This window comes from Papaver somniferum, chromosome 5 (assembly GCF_003573695.1).
Source record: "Papaver somniferum cultivar HN1 chromosome 5, ASM357369v1, whole genome shotgun sequence".
Lineage (NCBI taxonomy): Eukaryota > Viridiplantae > Streptophyta > Magnoliopsida > Ranunculales > Papaveraceae > Papaver > Papaver somniferum.
In genome coordinates this window covers 200708388-200730766 of record NC_039362.1, presented here as the reverse complement: position 1 = coordinate 200730766, position 22379 = coordinate 200708388, and the positions used below count along the sequence as shown (strand labels likewise).

Here is a 22379-nt window from a genome sequence, read left to right as displayed (position 1 = left end):
GGGTGAAGAGAGGCTCCTGCTCTCTATGTATGTTGAAGTTGCGTGTATGATGAATATGTATGGTGAGTGAACTATATATATATAATATATACATAAATGAAAACTCTCTAGTTTGCAAGTGTTATTTTGAAAGAAAACAAATCAACAGGCGCTCATGTAAAATTCTTCGGCCTTTTAAGATTAAATATTGATTTCGCGGCTATAAACTCAAGATTGCATTCTAGTGTCCAAACTAAAAATTGTCAAATTTGCAACTACTATTTTGAAAGAAAAAAAATCAACAAGCACACTCATATAAAATTCTTCAGCCTCTTGAGATGAAATATTGATTCGCGGCTATAAACTAAAAATTGCACGAGTTAATATCTAAACTAAAAATCCTCAAATTCGCAAGTGTTATTTTGAAAGAAAAAAAATCGACACACACTTATATAAGCTTCTTCAGCCTCCTAAGATTAAATTGTCATTTCACTACTTCACCACTACATGTAAACAGTGGATGGATAATAGCCAAAGTAAAGTATAATAGTATACAACAATGATACACGTGCCGAAGACTTTGCAAGGTGCACTTCAGGGCACTCAACGGTCCGTGAACGACTCTAAACATTGGGATAGGGAGTGGGGCAGGAATGGGCCCCACCCCACCTCTCACACAATTGTTCACGGTGCTGCCTAGGGCTGCACATGGGCGGGTATGGGCGGGTATAAGCTAAAACCAACCTCGCACCCACAGACTGCGGGGTTCTTTCCATAACCAACCCCGCACCCACAAACAGCGGGCGGGTTTTGTTACCCGCCCGTTACGGGTTGGGCGGGTATGGGTTTAAACGGGTTTAAACCCGCTTTATATTCAAGTATTTAGAGTAACTTCTATTCTCCTTGATTAAGTGAGAAAAAAAAAACCAAAACCCCCAAAATATTCATATCTAGGAAGTTCACAGATGAAGATTAAGTGTTGAATCTGTTGATTTTTCGATTGTTGTCGATTTCTGGTGAAGATTCGAAGTTGTTGTTGTCGATTTCTGGTGAAGATTTCTGGTAATTGTCGTTCGTAGGTGAAGAAGAAGAACTGAGGAGGAAGAAGAGGAGAGGCCGAACAGAGAGAAGAGTGTAGAAAGTGAATGAGGGTTATTAGTTATCCTATCTACTAGTATTAGGGTTTCATAATGGATGACTAGGATTAGTTTTATCTAATGATATATAATTTGCGGGTCTTTTGGACGGGTATGGGCGGGTATTAGCTTAAACCAACCTCGCATCCACAGACAGCGTGTTTTTTTTTCATAACCAACCCCGCACCCATAACGGGCGGGTATGGATTAAAAACCCACGGATTTAACGGATACGGGTGGGTTTGGGTATCATGGACGGGTCTTGTGCCAGGTAAAGAATATTAAATTAAAAGCTATATGTGTATCTTCTGTTGGGGAAAAGCTAAACACGACCTCAAATTAAAGACCCAAACAACGTTGATAACGGGGTACCAGTTTGCTTGAAAGGTATACCAATCTAACAGCGACCAGTATGATGTTGTTTTCTATGGGTTCTGATACCAGTACCAATACATCTCAAGCAAAATGCTACGGCCTATTAACAACTATTTTCTAGATGCTTGAAGATATTAAGGTGATTCTAGTTTATTAGTATTCCTAATTGCTTGAAATTAAGTTATTTTAGGATATTTCATAAGGTTTCCCGGAAAAAGAAAGAGAAACGAGATAAAAATCCAGCCGTTCTAAATGAATCGAGAATTTGGATAATGGGAAAACCGCTCACTCACAATGGATTATCCCCTGGACTGGAGAAAACAGCTATGTTGGCATTGGGATTTAGACCTACCTATTGTGTATGGGCGGTTTTCCCATCGCCCGATTTCTCGGTTCAAAGAGAATTTCTGATAAAAATCACCCGTTGTTTGGCCCTTTGCATATTTTATGGACACTTTAGAGTGGAAAAAAAAGCTAAAGGCTTAAAACATAAAGATAAAGGGGTATTTTTGAAATAAAAAAGTTAAAGCATAAAGATAAATTTTTGAAAAGAATATGGACACTAAGCTAAAAACATTTACAAAAGATAATTTTTCTAACAAAAAACTAGGAAGTCAGTCTTCCCAGCGTTTACTTTAACGTCATGCTTACAGCATATTTGGTACATATGCATGACATATAGCTTTGGGACCATTTCCAAACCAATATTGCTAAGAGGGTGTAACAATCCGGTAATTTTCACACAGAAATTCGAATGTGTTTGCCCTGTTTGTTTCAAGGGTAGAGCTTCCCTGTGGAGCTAATTGCCATTTCAATACACTACACACTAGATCATTACCATTTTTATGGACAACCTCACCAGTTTTATGAATCCAAACTTTCCTGCGTGACCCTAAAATCTTCATCATGTACTACGATATGCCACGATGATCAAAAATCAGTCGTGCATATGATCCAAAATATGCAACTATGAAACGCAAAGGGAAAAGGTTATACATTGAAATAGAAAAAGAAAAAAAAAAAAAAAACAAGAAGATCCAAAATATGCAACTATGAAGCGCGAAGGGAAAAGGTTATACATTGAAATAGGAAAAAAAAAACAAGGAGAGAAAAAATTAATGGCCCATGAGACCTGCGACCTTCGCGTTATTAGCACGACGATCAAACCAACTGAGCTAATGGGCCATCACGTCAAGAAACTAATTTAACCAAATTTAATTATCATGTATTGTGGTGGGACAGTTTGAGCCAAAACGTCTGGCTGAACTGAGGGAAGAAGTAGCATCTTCATTAAAGCATTTCATCCCATTTTCCAGTAAAATACTAAAACAATGGCAGTGATTTCATCGTGTCATCCTCCAAACCTACAAAATGCTTCAATTTGTACAAGAAAAGGGAAACTAAACCACTTTCCTGCAACCACATCTCATCGATTTCTTTGGCAAAAAGCAGCTGTCAATACCCCCTTTCCCATATGCTGCTTAAACAATTTCAGTTCATCTAGTAGTAATACTACACAAACGGCAGCTGAGGAAGCTTTGCTGGCAAAAAATGATTTACTAGATTTAATTGCAGATGAAGACCGAGGCGTCAAAACACAAGAAAACCCATTGAAAAGAATGCAGATTATTAAAGCAATTGAAGCACTGCGCGTTTTCGGTAAGAATTCAACAACTAGTGCCGCATCATTATCTGATACATGGAGAATGTTATGGACTACTGAGAAAGAACAACTATTTATCATTGAAAACGCATACCTCTTCGGCGGTACACAAGCCGGTGATATTTTGCAAGTCATTGACGTTGGCGCTGGTGTACTTAATAACGTTATTACATTCCCTCCTTCCGGCGTATTTATACTCGTTGAGTATCGAAATTGTTTCGCCTCAACGAGTTAATTCTAGGTACACATCCGTTCAGTGATTCCTTCCCGACCATATTTATTTTTTTTCGCCATTTTCGTATTGTTTCTGAATTATGTGTTTATAGATTTACTAGTGCTGTTTTACGTGGTGAGAATTGGGAGTTTCCATTGCCACCGTTCGGTCGTGGCTGGTGAGTTTCCATTGCCACCGTTCGGTCGTGGCTGGTACAAATAATGTCCTACTTGTTTACCGTTTGCAAGTAATTTATACTGTTTTGATTTCACCTGTGTAGGTTGCAAGTAATTTATACTGTTTTGATTTCACCTGTGTAGGTTTGATTCAGTGTACATTGATGATAATATTCGAGTGGCCAAAGATATTCGAGGTGACTATTTGGTTGTTGATCGTGCCCCTTATAGATGGAAAGAATGAGTATTGAAATTTACTGCTTTGTGTTTTTCTTTCCTGGCTTGATGTTCCACTATGCTATTCCTTTGATGACTTTTAACCATTAGATGGATATTATAAGCATATTATAAGCTTTACAATGAACAAAACGAGTCTTATAGAGTTCTTCCATTTAGGGTGATGGTTTTCTGAAAAGAAGAGGGGAAAAAAAGGTGAAAAACTGATCCGACATGCCTTATTACAACCATTTTCGAGATGGTTTGTCTACCAAAAAAAAAAAAAAAGTTTCAAAATTAGTGAGAAAACTTGTTCTTTGGTATACCATGATTCTCCTGCAGCAGTGTTACGGGGATATAAAACGCGAATTTTTCATGTTAACTACAACAGCAGATACTATAGTGTAAAAGAGTGGACAAATTACAATAAAACTAAAAGCATAACTGAAAAAGATCAAAGAAGAATCAGTGTGCCCCGTCCGATACCAAACTCTCGTCCACAGCTTTTGAGCCACCACAAGATCTTGAGACGGATTCAAAAAGCTTTTCAATCTCGGGAGCACATCTCGTGAATGAGCGAGTCCAGAAGCCATATCGAGAATTCTGGGAAGACCATGAGTCCATGACCACAAGTATGAAAATAGTGTAAGACACTGTCACAGCAAACAAAAAAGGAAAAGAAGGCAAGTCCTGCAAACCTTGATCAGCTCTATGAAAGTGATGAGCAGACCCCATGGATGAGGAGGATTAACAATTAAGCGCTCCAATAAAACCCTCGTTATTTGCTCCTGAACGACTTCCTGCTTGTAGATAAATAAAACAGCTATAATTAGATTACACTTCCTCTAAAATGCTTATAGTCGACCAACAATAACACGGCTCCATTGACAAACCCTTCAGAAGGAGTTGATGGAGTTGAGAGTTCCATTTCCAACAGGAAATATATTTTATAATTATGCAAGCATCACTATGAAAGAAATAACCCTCCGCACCTTGGTTCTATTTTAAAGCATCTTTCAAAAAGTAATAATAATAACTAACAAGGGAAAAGAGAGAAGTAAACTGACCTGGTTGGTTTCAGCAAATAGGTAGAGGAGGACAAAGGAGAAATAGTGTGTATGGTTGTTGGGATAGCGTAACTGATTCGCAATCGCATTTAAGAAGAGGTAGCGACCTTCTGTATCAAGGTCCCCTATCAGAGTTTGGAAAATATCCATCGCAGACCCCACCAAGAAAATATCCATCGGTGTGGTATGTGGCGCACGTGGGGCTGATGTCTTGGTTTGTAGTTGCTGGATAGCCTGTAAACGGCCAGAAAATAATCTCATTACCCTTCAAATATAAGTGAACAAAAGAAAACAAGAAAGTAAGGCTATAACAACCAACTCATCCCAGAGAAGAGAGATAAAATTGGGAATATTTTGATGACAGTTGTAGCAAATTTTGACGTATGATATAAAAGACAAAAATACTATTGGTTTCAAAAGGGAAGTATCATTCATCAAAGAGTTGAAACAGAATTATACTATGCTAGAGGTTCATATAAAAGACAGACCAGATGACAGCAAAAAATAAAAAAAAATAAAAAGTTTAATTATATACTGTAATCAAGGAGAAAAAAACGAGCAATTTGTGTTCGAGGAAAGATTCTGAAAAATTAATCAAAGCCATATCACGCATGATGGTGATCTGCAGAAAAATTAATCCTCTAAGAGTTGCCAAACTGACTTAGTCACTTGGATGAATTTAACTAAAATTTCTGATGTTCCTACAAAAACTGCCAATCACGACCAGTGCTTTTCTAGGAAAGCACTTAAACAAGGAAATCAAGCAAACAACCAGTTTCACCAAAAAAAAACTTACCTGCATGCCAACATAAAGAACTAGAGAATTGATCAACGGAACATTGTACCGAGTCCCAGCCAGCGGTACCTCGCCCTGAGAAAGCAGCACTCTCTGCTTCAATCCTGTCAAGAATGATGGCCCTTGTTGCCTAGTCTGCAAAATTGAAATCCAAAGGAGCACAACTTAGAAAACACAATGTTCAGCCAATTTTATAAAATGGGAAAGACCCACATAGTGGTAGAACTTCAAGGAAGTTTGTGTGGCAAAATGGAAAAAAAGAAATGGAAGGTGATTGAACAGATTGAGCAAGCTCGAACTGATGTATGACAAAACTTGTTGGTCAAGGGAAAACAAACTGTAATTACCTTTAGATACTCATCAATATCACTCTTCATCTGTTTTGCCTTTAGAGCAGCATCAACATCAGAGAAAATGCATGGCGATTCGCTTATTTCAGCTAAAAGATCGATCTGTAAATCATTTTAAGGATTGTTCAAATGTTACTGAGAAAAGCAAAACACTAAATGGCAGGAACACAATCAGGTAACCTAATGGCACGTATGAAACCCATTCTTGTCACCACCTTCAAGTTTGGAGTGGAAGGATCAGGAAGCCTCGTGTTGCAAGGAAATGCACTGAGAATAACATTCCGCATCTGAATGCAGCTGGGGGGGATAACATCGCAGAAGCTAAAATGATAATTGCAAAGGAACTCAGGAAAATCGTGAAGAAGCACCAGTAGAACACGCAAAGTGCCTTTATAGAGGAAGTGAACCTGCACGGATAAAGAGCATGCACCAAACAATTACTTATCATCTTTAAAGGAAACCAATTCAAAATATTCAATAATAATCACTCAGCAACAAATGAGAGCCTAATAACTATGCAGGAAATTTTCCCAAAAACCTGAACAACTTTGGGTACACTTACAAATGAAAGTAGAACCCTGAAAAATGAAAATACAACCCCTAGAAAATATGGAGCCACTAAAATCAAAATGAAACCACCAGAAGTTGGTATTTAACCAAATTTGGGTTAACTCAGTGAACAAAATAATTGTCCCTCGGTTTAATTTGATATTGGTAAGGACTCTTGATCAAGAGCTATTTAATAATCCAAGCTCAAAACAAGGATTACACAACAATGTCCATGTAACTGTAAGTATATAACAGATCATGCCCCACCACTCACTGCCAAATGGATTTCACCGAGAGATATCCACAAACTTGAAAGTAGTATAACTGACAAGAGATACATGCTCCAGCCTACCCAGCGAAAGGATTAATGTCCTAGTCTCAAGGTAATGCTACACATGTGATCCGGAATGGTAACATTTTAACAAGAGCGCACACAAACTGAACAGATAAGCATGTAACTTACTGCACGACTCAAGCAAAATAAGCTTACAGGTTGTCCAAGCTCAGCATTTCTCAAGTACGGCTCCATGAACTTGAACAAATCTACAAGCAAGCGCTGGACATAGAGAGAAGTCTTCTGGGAATCTCCATATAGCAATTTTGGCATAAAACTCCTGTGACTCACCAGCTCCAGCCACGCAAAACTAGAAGCAGTCGAAACAAGTTAGTTGTTAGAACCCATCACGGAGAAGACAATAAACAGATAACCTGACGACAGAAAATAAACAGATAATCTGCAACTGCTTGAAAAAGACTCCGTTTAGGAACAAATTTATGCAAAAATATCGACGATCAGGTACAATGAGCTTGAAAAATCAAGGTATTTGACCATGTAGTAATTCGTGTCAAATGACAATATACCAAATAAAGATCAAGGAATAAGGTAGTTATGAAATGTTAACCTAAAACCAGGTACTCTAAGAGGCTGCAATGCGTGGAATGTATTTGCGAATGCTGCCAGAATCTGCTGATAACCACATTGAATTAGTTAGCGAACAAAAAACTATAAAGATACCCTATACATATATAATCCTAATCAACCCTCGGAATTTGGGAGACACTATGGTACAAAACAATAAATAACTAACTGAACCTGAAAGTTGGCACCCTCAAGCACAGGGTCAGGAGAACCAAGGTCCAGAAGCCAGTTTACGAACAGTCTGAAATAAGGCCTAGGATTAAATGCTGTCTTTTTCTCATCAGCATCTTTTTGAATAACTCTCACAGTAACCAGCAAAATCTGGGCAACAAGACAATAGTATATGGTTAAGTTTTTGTAGAGAAAGAAAACATGCATACACTCGAAAAGAGAGAGAACAAGAGAAACCTTGGGGAGGAGAAAAAGTTTGTTTGATCCCTGTTCCACTGCACAATACTAATAACCAAGTATGCAACCCAGAGTAAATTAGAATATTGACGAAATGGATGTACAAATGAGAGGTGCGATATATATAGAGGAATGTCAAGGAAGATATTAATACCTTCAGGATCAGTATTACAAGTTTGGCATACATATCAACAGAGATAAATGACAGAACTGGAACTTGCTGAGGTGATTGAAGTGTCAATGAACCTGGAACAACCCCCTCGGTGGACAGGCAGTGGGATACTGATAGTTCCTGAAATTTAAAAAACAGAAAAAGATTTTTGTTCACAACAACCAGCAGCTTGGCTTTTTTATTCTCTTTTCTTTTTCTTTTTTCTTCTGGCATGTGTGGGCGTGTATTTTGCTAGTAACAAACTAAGAACAAGAAAAGCAATAATATTCAACATTAAGTAAGAATAATCACCGTGAGCAGGCGGAATAAGCGATCTGTCATATCATCACCTTTAAGCAGTCCACTTTGCTGCAACTGTGACATGAAATGGGTGACAGCTGCATCATTCTTACCAGTAGCTTCACAGATCCGATACCATTCATTGAAAAGCATGGAAACCTGCAGTCGAACAAAAATAATCAGTCAACATTTTTCGTAGTGGATTGCAAGAAATCACGCTAATGATATCCTTTGACAAAAAAAAGAACCCACACTTAGATTGAACGCGTGACTATATTTGTGTTTTTGGAACTCGGTATTCTAAGAGAAAGCTATACAGATATTTCTACAATCCGCACTATAAGCAAAACATATAACTTCTGGACAAAGAAAAAATATCCAAATGTATACAACTCAGTGAAATAAGGTAATAAGATGGAATCAGTACAAAATAAGAGATTAGAGGAAAACATAGACCAATAGCTGGAAAAAGAGAAAGAAAACATAGACCAATAGCAAGTCACATCATAGTCAAACCAAAAATATAGCAAATTAGTAAGTGAACAACAAAAAGCAGTCTAGGTTCTTGCGCATGAAATGGCCGAAAAGCACTATAAACATAAGCATCAAACATTTACCTGTTCACGGAAGCCAAGAGGATCTGCTGCCATAGACTCCTCATCCATTACATGTGAATGAATAGAGGGAGCCTGTAGAAACAGAAACGTGGTCAACAACTATTAAGACTGGTGTTATTTTAATGCGATAGAAATTAGCAAGATAAAAAACACTCATAGGGAAAACCTTTCTGTCTCTCGACAATTTTCCTTTCTCGTCCTTGCTAATTATATATCCTGGAGGGGGATTAGCAGAAGCATTCCGGGCAATCTCAAGAAGTTGCGGCAAAGATTCAGGAGATCCAGGTTTTGTGCCTAGCTGCAATATTAACATGTGGTAACCCATCAGAGACGTCTTGATACCAGTGATGGCTTACAGATCTGAGTATAATTTCAGGAACCTCGGCAATACCTCCTTAAACAAAACACGAGCCCAGAGTTCAAATAAAAGTTTATAATAAATCCAAAAACTACTCAAAATTAGTTCTTGTATAAAGTGAACGCACATTTCAGATCACTCATTTAATGACAAAAACAATACATGGAAAACAAGAAATAGAATACCTCAACTTCAACATCTGTAGAATCTTTAGCTATAAGGTTTTCAAGCTGTACCTTGGAACATATAAAGAGAAAGAAAAATGAGACGAGGAGAAAGAGAAACAGGGAAGCATTAAGTGACATAAATACTTTTGTAAAAGTAGATAATAACAACAAATAAAGTTTGGATTATGTCCACCGAACACCACAGATTCCTAGCAGAGTGGTAAGAAAAGTTCCAACCTTTTGTGCAACAGCTTGGTACTTGTCTAGCGCATCCCCGGTAGATATAGAGTCTGTCGTACCAGCGCCTAAGCGCTCTGTTGCAGAACTTGTAGGTGATGGTTGTGTAGTAGCTCCTAAATCCTCCTAAACAGCCAATAAAATGTGTAAACACAAGAAAATACAGCCAATAAAATGTGTAAACACGAGAAAATTAATGTTGACACGGGGACTTGTACATAACAAGAAAATCTGCTCTTACTTTTGTGGAATCAGAGGGATCAACAGAAATAGGTTCCACGGAAATAATTGTTGAAGGAAATGAAGGAACGGTAGAAGTACGTTTAGAACCATGCTGCTTAAACACATCTGCCGCCCCTATATGAGTCGATGAAGAGCTGCAAGAAACAAATGGGATTACTAGGTGGACGTGTATATATATATATATATATAACAGTATTCGATAAGGAGAGAGAAAAAATGGTATTTGAAGAGGTAAACCTATGAGTCTGCGCCGACGCAGGGTTCATGTCCTCAGAAATGAGATCCAGGGGTTGCGCAACCGAAACAAATCCTGGACCTCCTTGCACAGTTGAATAAACAGTAGAATTCAGCTGACCTGATGCAGGGCCATTAGAACGAGGCAAGTTGGAACTACCAGAATCCCCAGTAAATGAAGCAGCTTGACCAGCAGGCAGTGCATCTGTACTCTGACTAGGTTGATTTTGCCATGGAAACCTTACAAAATCCTACAAACACAGCAAAATAACTTACTTGCGACGTCAGACACAATAAAAGCAACTTACAGACAATAGCTTTACATACGAACATCACATGTACCTCATACACTCGCTGCTGGGAGAGAGACAAACGCCCAGGTTTAGGACGAAGGGCCTCAGGCACTAAACTCAGAGGAAATTGTGTGTAAGTAGTTGCGTCAAAATACGCCGGACCTACAGCCTCTCTGTGCTTCCTTCTAACAGACAGTTGTCCAGCTATTTCCCCGTCAATTGTCTGTAATGCCTGTCTCAAAATAAATGTGAACATCATGAAGGAACAAAGTAAGACATCTTACCCAAAGGAACAAAGTAAGACATCTTACCTTCTCTATAGCAGCCTTTTCAACCACAGCACAACCCAAATCAAGGTTATCATTCGTACTGATCTGTACAGCTTGTTCAAAGTCACTGGAAGGACCTAAAGCCTGGATCAAATTCCTCAAGTGATTAGAAATAGAAACACGAAGAGGCTCCTGGAATTGCACACACCGACATGGGTAAGTCAGAGTGTTCGAAAGGAAAATACACAAATATCACGGGGCTTAGAGATTTTGCACCACAAGTAGCAAGAAAGTTACCCTCTAAATGCGTCCACAGCCAAATGGCATATATATGTGTGTGTGCATGTGTGTGTGTGTGTGTGTGTGTGAGAAAGAAGAGTGAACCATCATGGACTATGAATTTCCGTAAATTGTTATATATTTCAATTAGGTCAGGTGGAGCTTAAAAGCCACAGGTTTGAAGTCCCGCCTAGTTTAGTTGGACTTAATAATCCTGCCTTGTTTAGGCAGAGAGAAACATGTAACCTAGGAACTACAAAGTTTACAACTAAGCCCGTGCACGCTTTCAGAGAACCACCAGCTTTGAGATGGATATCAGAAGGCCACACTCAGCTGTATTCAAAAATTGTCGTTCCTATAAGTTCAACCTGCATTTCTCCCTAACAAATCTGACAAAATGCTATACACAGATACCCTGGATTGGCACAAAAACTGACGAATCCGACAACTTGAACTCCCACTGTAGGTGTTCTAGTATGTAAATAACAAATCTGACAAATTGCTATACACGGATACCCCTGGATCGGCACAAAAACTGACGACCCGACAATTTGAATTCCCACTGTAGGTGTTCTAGTATGTATATATTGTTAGCTTTTTACTGTTTATCATCATGTCATATTTTGTTATAAGAATAAGTGCTAACGCCAGTCAAATGTGTGTTTTGGTTATCATAATCAAACTCGGTATAACAATAGCTTATTATCTCCTACTTTATGATTTATCTAGTTGTAGAAGTATGATCCTATGCATGCAGTAAAAATATAAGCATAAAGTAAATCTGATGGGTTTGCCCCTGCATCAAAATCTCTCTATAAATGTTAAAGTAAAGCACAAATCATGTTTAAGCATAAAGTAATTATGGTTCAGGTGCTGCCGTGCTTGCTGGTTTTCTAAAATATATATCCAAGTTACTCAAAAAATCATCACTAAGTTATGAGACAAAACCTTGCAGGTAACATGTGCTAAACTTCCTGCGAGACTGGCAACCATCAGGTGAGCGGCATTACACATGCGGCTCTCATCAGACTCCATTGCATAGTCCTATATCCCATAAGAAAGAAAGAATTCAAAAAGTTATGAAAAATAAGAATGCATTTATCACAAACGAACTAAAACGGTGTAGAATGAAACTTGGTATATTAAAAATTATGTTTGTTAACTGACCTTTAAAACAAGTTCTTTTGTTGTTTGAATTGCTATAGTAACACTGCGCTGAACAACAGGAGACGTGATTTCCTTGATGGCCCTTTCCATCGCCACGGGAACAATTCTGTTGCAAGCAACTGTGTTAGGAGGAAGAAAGGCAAATTACTAGCCAATCAGTAAGACAACCGATACATTAAACAAATCCTAACCTCTGAAACTCCATCTGTAGACTCGAAGCAATCTTTGGGTTGACAATAACATCGGTTCCAATGTTGGGAATTGGTGTGGGAAGCTGTTCAAATAATGTCAGTCAACCTTGCCGATTAGCAAACCAGTACCGAGGATCGAAACTGAAGTAAAGTACAGAATGTAGTCATACCTGACTAACAGAAAATGGTGACTGAGACGGAGCGACTGGCACTCCCTGTCCAGGAGGAAGCCGCTCTGGTAAATTTGAAGCTGGCATCTTTTCATCCTTGGTGAACGGTTTATGAGAATGATGAGTAGGATACTACATTTACCAAATGCATCGAACGTCAACAACTAGAAAAAGAAGTTTAGACGTCTGAAGTTCAGTTAAAGGTACAACAAACCTGAGGTAATGCATTTGAATGACCCCCAGGACGAGATGAATTCGCAATCTCAGGTTGTGGTTCAACACTTATCAGTGTGTTAACTTCAGGAATAGTTAGGGGTTGGGCGGCTGTGACATCTTTGTTGGAGAAGTCAGGATTTCCTTCAACTTCCCTGGACCGATCTTTCAAAAGCGAGGTCGGCTTCACATCTTTCATATCAACTCCAAGAGTTTTAAGTAGGACCTAGGATGCAAACACATAATAAACGAAAAGCAAATGAGAAAAAGGTGCAATGAGACCAAATTGATAGTGTGAAAGAATGAAAGAGATCAAGCTCCAGATTCGCATAAACAAGTGCGATGAAATGCATACCTCGATGTCAAACTTGAGGTTCATCTTTAGATTTGGTAGGGCATAAATCTCAGCAAGTAAACCCAGAATTCCCATGGTCCAGGGATTTGGGGGTTGATATGCAAGACTGGATTGGCATGGTTCCAGAATCTGCAACATTTATAGAAACCATGTTTAAGTCGAGTTTGTATAGGTGTGTGAGATACTTCAAGATGCTTTGAATCAGCATGTCATTAGTCATTGATTCCCTATTTAAAAAAAATCTCTAAGGCAAACAAAAGAATCAGTAAAATGGATACCTTCGAGGTGAATGGAATTACTGCAATCATCAAACCTTTCTCATAAGCCTGAATCAAAAAAACAGTACAAAAAGGGTGAAATGGAAATTACTTTCTTAGAGACAAGAAAACAACATAAAAGAGTCAGTAATAGGAACTATGAAGAAACAACGGAGCATCTGACAGAATAGCAGAGAGCCATATGGCCAAGTAACATCACGTAGTAGTATCACAAAAGATCGAGTAGCATACATATTAGGCATAAACTGACTAACAACCACACCCGCTGAATCATAGCGGACAGAAGGGTGATTACCTCAATTATTAGGTCTTTGGGAGCTATTTCCTTAGCCCTTAATGCTTGGTTTCTACCAATCGTGAACTTCCCAAGCCAACTACCAAGATTTTTCAGCAATGAGCGTTCTTCTGAACTAGATTTTATAAGCTCGGATCTTAGAAGGACCTGAAACCATGCATTTTTGTTCAGATACTTTTCACAGAGAAATATAACTCAACACAGTAAGAAACTAGGTACGGCTACCTTGCAGTTCTCGTATGTAAATTTAAGAATCTCCTTGTTCAAAATTCTCGAATTAACTTTATCCAAGAACTTTAGGTACAGATCATGGAAATTGAGTTCAATGCTAACTCTGTTGGAAAAACAGAAACAAATTACATAATTGCCAACATTGCCTAGCAAGATATAGATGGATAAAATACAAACAAAATCAACAGAGTACAATGTAAACCCACACAAAAATACATCAAACCAACAGAGCACAAATATTCTAACCTATTCATCACCATGTATTGAGCAAACCATGGATAGAACTCTTCCTTCAGAACATCAGAGAACTCTTTTGCTTTGGTTTCAACATTTGCTACTGAAAGATTATTGATCATAAATGATATTCTATCTCGAGTCTCTTCTTCAGGAACCTGTTCCCAGGAGGTAAAGACAGTTCATGTAAAGGCAGAGCTGTAGGGGAAACGCTTCAAACAAGGCTAACGAATTTGTATAGGGTACATACTCTTTCAGTAGGCCTATCTCCCAAATCCGAACAATTTTGGCCACATAAATATAATTAAATATAATACATCTGATTACCACATATTTTGTGTAACAGTTACCTCTGTGTGTTCAACTACATCGATACTCTACGCTAGCTTGAACTAACTGGGCTGTGTTCAAGTATCTTATTTCACCTCATATAGCCTATACATCCAATTTAAAAATGCTAGTATATCTGACTGGGAAACACAAAACATTCCTTTTTGTCCACTTTGAGGAATAGACCATTATTTTCTATTTCGGATGTCTCTTCATTAACTCTCAAATTCTCATTACTGGCTAAGAGAAAAGGGACTAGCTCCATAATTTTGAAGACTTGATACTATACCTCATAAACCTAACTAACCAAGATGAGGAAAAATACCAGAACATAATTCATATAACATTTTAGATACCTCGATGGGAATCTCCCTTCTTTCAGCAGCCACAAGAAGTGTTTCAGTGCTTAATGCAGCGCCAAAGCCAGTGCTGTAAGATTGCTGTCTAGGTATGCCTGAAGAGAAGGGGGAGAGGAAGTGTAAGAAACCTGAAGCTAAAGTAGTTGAGCACTGTACTTCGCCAAGAATATTTTTGCATAAAGTTTTACCATCTCGATTAATGTGTATATATGTATATAATGATTAAAAAAAAGTTACAGAAAATTACTGGTAGACTGAATGCCTCGAGAAGGACGCAGAAAACCTGGGGTGGATGGCACAGCGGCAGGCCCACTGGGTGCATTCTGAGACAGCGCAGTAGCCAATGGCTGTGCAACACTTGCCTGCATAGAATAGCGATGTATATAACAGAAATAATGAAATGAGTGCAGCTAGAGCATTTATATACAACAATTATCAAAAAGAAAAAAAAAAATAGGACGGTATATTTATGCACCTTCTGAGTATTAGCTACAACATCATGGGTTGAAACAAGTGACTGCTGCTGTCCGGCAGGATATAGAAGTGGTTGGAGCTGAAATGGAGATAAAGATGGTTGAGCTCTAGCCTGCACCGTGCTGCTGCCGCTAGATCCCATTATCTTCCATGAGGACTCAGACACCTATGAAACCCATGGAATGTTATTACTAAACAGAAAAACTTGCACAATGTATAATTTGAACACAGTAATTCCAAAGAACAGCATGTAAAACGAACTTACAGCTCCAATCAATCACATCGGTTTGAAAGAATAATAAATAACATAAACAGTTTGGCCAAACAATGGAATTAAATAAGTTCAATCTTGAAACCAAGTAGCAACAGCAAACACCATTATTACTTAGAAAGATCGGTTTGTCTCACGCGATGGGGCCATGAAACAGTAACGGAAGGGGCATTAAGTGAATGATTCTTTTAAAGTTTCTCAAAAACAATGCTGTTTTATAAATGGTTAGTACCAGATAAGATGTTCTACTTGAAGACCTGCATTCCTCTATATTCACATATCAAGAGCACAAAGAACTGAAGTCCAGTAATGTGGGTGGAACTTGACACCTAAAAACACCAACAACGGTTCTAATAGAAGATAAGCCAGGGAGTGATTTTTAAGTTCGTCTGAAGTGATGTCACCCTTTTCAGTTATTGGCGCTATTAGTTTTAATGCTAAACGAAGCTTATTTTCAAGAAACTGCTAAAAAATTCAGTGATGGATATAGAGATGACGAAAAGGTAGTACCTCCATGTTTTCCACGGCGACTGGATTTGGTCCTTGGTGCTTATCTGTAGGGACGATGTTGCCTCCGTTTAATTCAGAGTGGCTGGATGAAATTGTGGCAAGAGCACGCTCAATGAAAGTAACCAGCCCTAATTGGGTTGTACGTAGATGAGAAATTTGCAAGATATGATTGCAATACTGAGGCCACTCTATCAAACGATCTACAAACTGCTCCAGCGCCTTCACCCCAAATAAAAACATCTGAAGATAACAGATAATAAGATATAAACATGCAGAACAGCACAAACAAAGAATACATGACTTATTGAAAAGAGAACACTAACTTTCGAATCAGCAGATTTACGCAAAGCATCCAGAACACATCGTAGGGCACTACCAAGGGTCAGATGGGTCACAAGCTGGTGCTTTATTAGCGATCCTGCAGTTAATACCAGTAACTTGTATAAATAGAATAATATAGTCCAAAGAAACAAACTAATTTAGTATGGATGTTAAGTGCATTACAATGAAAATGGTTTCTTCAATAGTAAGGCGAGACACTACAATTATTAAAAATATGTGGCAATTGGGAAAAACCAAAATAGATGAACTAAAAGCAACAATTTTTTCAAAATTCAATTTTTCACTATTTAAGCGGAATCAGAATTTACAAATCTGATCTTGGAAGTGCAAACCTTTTTTCATAACCCATAAGAACCACACTGAACTTCGAACAGAATCCACTCATTTTATTGTACTAAGGCTAATAAAGTAACTCGACGCTGAATAAATGCAAATAATCGTGACAATAACACAATCATCGCTTCTACTCATTCGTTAATAACACAATCATGATAATAGCATCAATCCAGTATAAATGTAACAAAATTAGTACTATCTTTTCCTCAACGATAGAATGTGAAAAACGAGAGTGGGTCTTTGTTAACTGTACAAGTGCGGGTCTAATCACCATGAGGTATATACCATGTGTAGTTGGTCATTTTGAAAAATATGTATTTCAAAATTTGCTAGAATGACTAACCACATGTAACACAGTGATAACACCTCAAACATAGAACCGCATCAAAGGAATTGCACATCAAAAACAGTAAATTCATTACATGCACAGCACAAGAAGGAAATAACTTACCAAAGAGTACTGCAGCAATTCTTAGCTGCCTTTCAGGATATTTTGGTAAAAACTCGTACTCCTCGAAAAGATTCCTTATCATGCATTCATAGATACATTGTTCCCTGAAAGTTACATGGTGAACAAACTAATTAATAGACAGACAAATCACTAATTAACACCAAACTGAGAATGTTCACCACAATGCGCATGTGTAAAATGAGAGAACCTCAAAACTCATCATCAACAAAAGAGGGAATTTGAATTAAGATAAACCACGTTAAAAGACCACCAAGAGAAAAAATATGATAAAAGTTACTGATGCTCTTGTATTACCTCTCAATCAATTTGCTTTTAGTATGATCAATCCATAAAAGAATATCACACTTACCCTCCACCAATTTACACTTATTTCTAGCGTAAGTTAACACCACCATTCAGCAAAAGTTGGACACAGCCTAATGGAAGTCAATTCTGGGGTAAATGGGCATGGGTTTGTTACTTCGTTTAGTTGATTTCATTCCACACACCCTAATCTAGTTATCATATTACTACTAAACTTAGAAATTACACCCCCTTCTAATCCTAGCACATGGGTTTATTCATTGGTCCCTGCAGCATGACGCATTACAAAAAGTACGATACACGTTCAGCAGCTTGGACCACTATGGCAATATACCATCTAAGATCCTAGTGGAGAGAGGCAATAAAAAACTAATTAATATTGCCTCTTTTGAACATCCACGCTACAGATTAAATTTGGCAAAAATTTGAAAGTAGAAATAGCAATCACGGCTGTGGGTGCGTTTACAACAGCAGATGAGCTGGTTTTCTATTCACGCATGGCAATAGTTCAAGAGTACCTTTTCTCTGGAGACTCCTTGTAACGAGCAAGCATTTGAACCATTGCATCTATGCTCAATTGCCCGGAGAACATCTGTTGAAAGTAAGAATTTGACTCTGCCTCTATATAATCTGGATATCCACCATCAGATGAAGATGAATTGGCTGCTCCACCATTCTGCAGTTTAGTACTATTTTGGATAAATACTGCATGAAGATTTTTCATTTCCTCGAGGAGATGATGACGTGAGACATTCTGTCCAGCATGACCTAGAAGAACCTGCAAAAAGAACAATTTCATGAGCAAAACCATCATAAAAGTAGCAGTATATTGCGAACTAGCAGAGCAACTACCTTAATGAATATCGGAACTGTCTCCAGATAAGGAATTACTACAGCACTAGAATGTTGAAAGGAATTTGCAGGAACATCTTGGGGTGCACCTAAACGGATCTCTTTCAGGAACATGAGGCACGCCTAAAAAGTATCAGCATCCATCTCATGATTAAATCAGATTTTAATGGATAGTAATTATCTGAAATTATAATTGAATAGAGTATCTGGATCACATGCTTAAGGGAGGTGAAAATTACTTCAACAAAAGTGTCACCGTATGTGCTCAATTTATCACTTAACCACTTCTCTAGATTTATCTGTTCCTTCACAGAGGAAAGAGCAGCCAACTTTATACTGAATGAAAATGGAGTCATATCCAACACTGGACATAGAATCTGTAAGACAAAATTGAGATGAGTATATAAAAAGATATAAGTAGTTACATATGTTACTGGAAAATCCAAATTGCATCCCAAGAAAGCTGAAAGGTAACATACTAATCTAAAAACTAAAGAATAGGTAAACATAGTATAGGAGTTGTAGTTCACTTAAGAAATCATATCTAGCAGGTCGACTCCTATTAGCACTTCCAAAAATTCGAAATACGCTGTAGTCAATGTTTTCTGTAACCGGCTATAACTACAATGTATCCTTCTAATACAGTCATACAGTAATGTCTATCTAATATTTTAAACATGACGTCTTTCTGAAAAAGACAACCCCAATTTGCATTAATAATCTTCATCTCTAGGATGTACCTTAAACTCTTGGCAAATGCCAAAAGTTTTGATCATGCTCTCTGAATCGAAGTTCTGGACATCTAAAATTCCCCGCAAGACGACATTAGGATTCTCATTCCATAGGTGGAGAACAACACCAGCTCTTGAGAAGTTGCCGAACACCATGGGAAAAACACTCGAAAGAACTTCATATTGAAGTAAGTTGTAAGCCGTCTACAATGGAAAGTAAATATCATCAAATATCTAGCATCAACAAAGAAGACAATCAAAGAAGCAAAAAAGAAAAACATACATTAGTCTGGGACAATCCAAGCAGCAAGACTTCAGGACAGTGTTTCAGGGGATACTCGAGCATTGATCGGACAGAGCCAGCATGGCCCGTCTCAGCAAGTTGGCATAAAACATCCAACAGGTCAAGACATAACCAAGCCTGATTTCCATTTCCTGTTGAAAGCTTATGGCCATGAACTGCATCGACGTACACCTGAACAACAGACCAGCAATCAAAATGAATCCAACAAATATATAGTACATCGAGTTTACCAATCAGTGATATGTGAACATCATACCAGCTGTCTGGCGGAGTGCACAAACGTGAAAATTTCAGGCGACGCGGATACAGCATATCTTAGAAAAGATATCTGGCCTTCAGCGTTTTTCCACACAGCCCCACAAATGGCATGTAGAGGGAAGGGATCCTGCGACAAGTTGTGCTCAATACTAATGCCATGATGACAACTTTACCAAATCCACCTGTAGTAGACATTATAGAACCAATACCTTGCATGCACTTGCGTAAACGGACATGAAAAAAGTGAACGAATCCTCGCTAGGGAAGTAGAAGCCCTCGTGGTCAAGGTTTTCCATCACATGTACCCAGTTGGTATCAGGAGCCTGAAGTTCAAATTACAACAGTCACAAAGCAAGTGATAATCAGACTGATTAAAAGGAGGTTCACGAAAAGGGGAAATGAGGACGCAGTAACACAGCAAGCTGTCTGTAAAAAAGAAAAGAAAATAAAAACTCACAAGTTGTTTGATTGATTCTACAAGAGCACCGACATTCCATGAGCTCAACGATGATGAATCAGCAAACGAACTTATTCCAACAGCAGAACAGAAAGTTGAATGTGTGCTCTGTAAGTCCTCCAAGCCGACATGGGTGCGTGCTATCGTGCTTAGTATCTTACAGATTGTGACTTCAGTGAGAGGTAAGAAAATCGATAAGATGTCTTTGCAGTGGGTGGCGTTGACAGTGCAGCCATAACCCAGTTCCTTGACAATATCAGCCATGCTCATCTCCTTCTCTATCTCCGCCAAAATGTCATCAAAGTCATTTTCGCTGCTCTCATAGAATAAATCCAATTGTCTGCCAACAAGCAAATGCAGCAAGCAGTAAATAAATAGTGCTGTAATTATGATTGAAATTCGGGAAGAAAAAAAATGTTAACTAATCCAGTTGCTTAATTGATAGCACACAAAACCTTAGAGAGTTGACTTCACATGTATCATCCGAATTACACAATGGAGATAATATAGACGGAGTCCTATTTTTGATCTCCAACAATGACACCATTTGAATAAACGAATCCACCAGTTTCGCAACTCCCTCTGACCGAGAAAGAAACAAAACAATGTTCTGAATCTGCTCATTTGAATCAATCAAACCCACATTTGCACATAATTCCTCAATCTGACTCATACAGAAGCTTTGTCCTAAACAACAACAACAACAAGCTGCAATCAATATCTCTACTCAAAAAACAAAACAAAAAAAACAAAAAGATACAAAAAACAAAAAAAAAAGGTTACAGAATTACCTATACTTCTGATGCCGAGCTCTTCTGAATCAGATAAAGCAAGTCCAAATGCAATTTTCTCAGAAACTGAGAATTTTAACTCATTCAATACATCTCGAAGAAGAAACTCATGAGGAACAGTCACATTTCGTAATGCCTGACATAATACAGTACTGAAGTTTGGTTTATCTAATTGATATCTAAAGATAGCAGCTAGAAGTTGAGGTTTTAGGTTAATACTGCTCGTACTATCTTCTCCTCCGTAAAAATTCATACGATCTAAACAGGTTTCAAGTAATAGTATACTTCCTTCACTTCCATAATCAACAACAAACTGTTCCAAAAATTAAAACGAATACATGATTAGGACATGATTTAATCAAATTCCAAAGAAAATAAACCTTGATTGAAAGGATCTAAGCGTATAGATACCTGAGATAACTGAGAAAACACAGAGTCGAAGTTGGAATCGGTACAGGTGTGAAGTAGGAATCGTATCTGTGTCGAGGTAGTCGACGCGAATGGAAGCATTGTAATCTCGGAGAAGAAGATGAGGAATAGGTATTTTCTAGGGTTTTGTTTGCGATTTTGATAGTAGAGGAGAAGAAAACGAAGATGATGACGAGAGGTTTTTGATTGATCGTTTTACTGTGGGAAGGAGGTTCGATTGTAGAGAATATGGGGGAAAACAAAAATGAAGGCCCAGAAGAATCCCTATTTATTATGAACCCTCGGCTGATGAATAGAACAAAATAGGGATATTTCGGAGTAAAATCAACAACCCCTTATCCATATATATTTTTATAATGACGTAATTGTCCTTACACAATTTTTCTATAAAAATAAGAAAAAGCAAGAAATAGTTCTTAAATAAACTAATAACCGGATAAAGAGTACTCCCTCCGTCCCACTCCTAAGTGACTTATTTGAAATTTGCACAATTTTTAAGGCAAGCAAGGAAAATAATATTTTTAATCATTTTTTACAATTATACCCTTATGAATAATAACTAGTGAAATTTAAAAATGGTTTATCTCTCAAAATACTCCACGGATGTTCGCAAATTTCATACAATTGAAAAGCATTTTAAAACACCTACGTAACGAATATAAACATGCCTATCAAATTATACATATTTCATATATTATTTATAATTAACTAAAAGGATAATTCCAGAATATCTCATTGTTTAGTGATATAGGTCACTTATCATTGGGACAAAATCTAAAATCAAATAGGTCACTTAGGAGTGGGACGGAGGGAGTATTACATTAACTAGTTGGAAGCCTAACAAGCTAAGCTCCAACAATGATCGAGTAGAGTATCATGTTGATTCTTCGCAGTCGGTATGGAAGTAGAATTTCAAAATGATGATTGACGGCAAACTTATAAAATGTTGTACTATAGATGGCACAAAAAGGAATAATACCATGTCAATTTCAGTTAATATTTATTTATTTATAGGAGGAAAAAAATGATA

General features: G+C 37.8%; 1 protein-coding gene and 1 pseudogene across 6 annotated transcripts; one reads left to right on the top strand and one right to left on the bottom strand.

The window, feature by feature from the left end:
• The first annotated feature begins 2715 nt into the window (after positions 1–2715).
• On the top strand, positions 2716–3934 carry LOC113284283 (annotated as a pseudogene).
• A 128-nt stretch (positions 3935–4062) lies between these two features.
• Positions 4063–21571, bottom strand: LOC113284282 (CCR4-NOT transcription complex subunit 1-like). 6 transcript variants are annotated; one of them, XM_026533709.1, is made up of 47 exons: positions 21332–21571; positions 20921–21233; positions 20585–20816; positions 20130–20469; positions 19882–19995; positions 19671–19799; positions 19394–19585; positions 19120–19314; positions 18619–18756; positions 18380–18502; positions 18046–18305; positions 17204–17307; positions 16398–16492; positions 16075–16314; positions 15295–15459; positions 15067–15181; positions 14817–14914; positions 14143–14288; positions 13891–13999; positions 13666–13812; positions 13371–13418; positions 13093–13221; positions 12739–12963; positions 12525–12656; positions 12355–12437; positions 12164–12269; positions 11945–12040; positions 10760–10909; positions 10498–10680; positions 10159–10406; positions 9920–10055; positions 9679–9804; positions 9460–9510; positions 9083–9214; positions 8917–8988; positions 8312–8458; positions 8003–8140; positions 7849–7896; positions 7615–7761; positions 7424–7488; positions 6985–7165; positions 6188–6379; positions 5970–6074; positions 5623–5757; positions 4827–5060; positions 4458–4559; positions 4063–4362 (listed from the first exon to the last, which is right to left on the bottom strand). In XM_026533709.1, exons 1-47 carry the CDS (start codon positions 21428–21430, stop codon positions 4225–4227), a joined length of 6903 nt encoding a protein of 2300 aa, XP_026389494.1. In that variant the 5' UTR covers positions 21431–21571; the 3' UTR covers positions 4063–4224. The 6 variants fall into 6 exon arrangements, with proteins under 6 accessions (XP_026389494.1, XP_026389498.1, XP_026389495.1 ...); XM_026533713.1 differs by having other exon boundaries at positions 7012–7165; XM_026533710.1 differs by having other exon boundaries at positions 7424–7485.
• Positions 21572–22379: the final 808 nt, after the last annotated feature.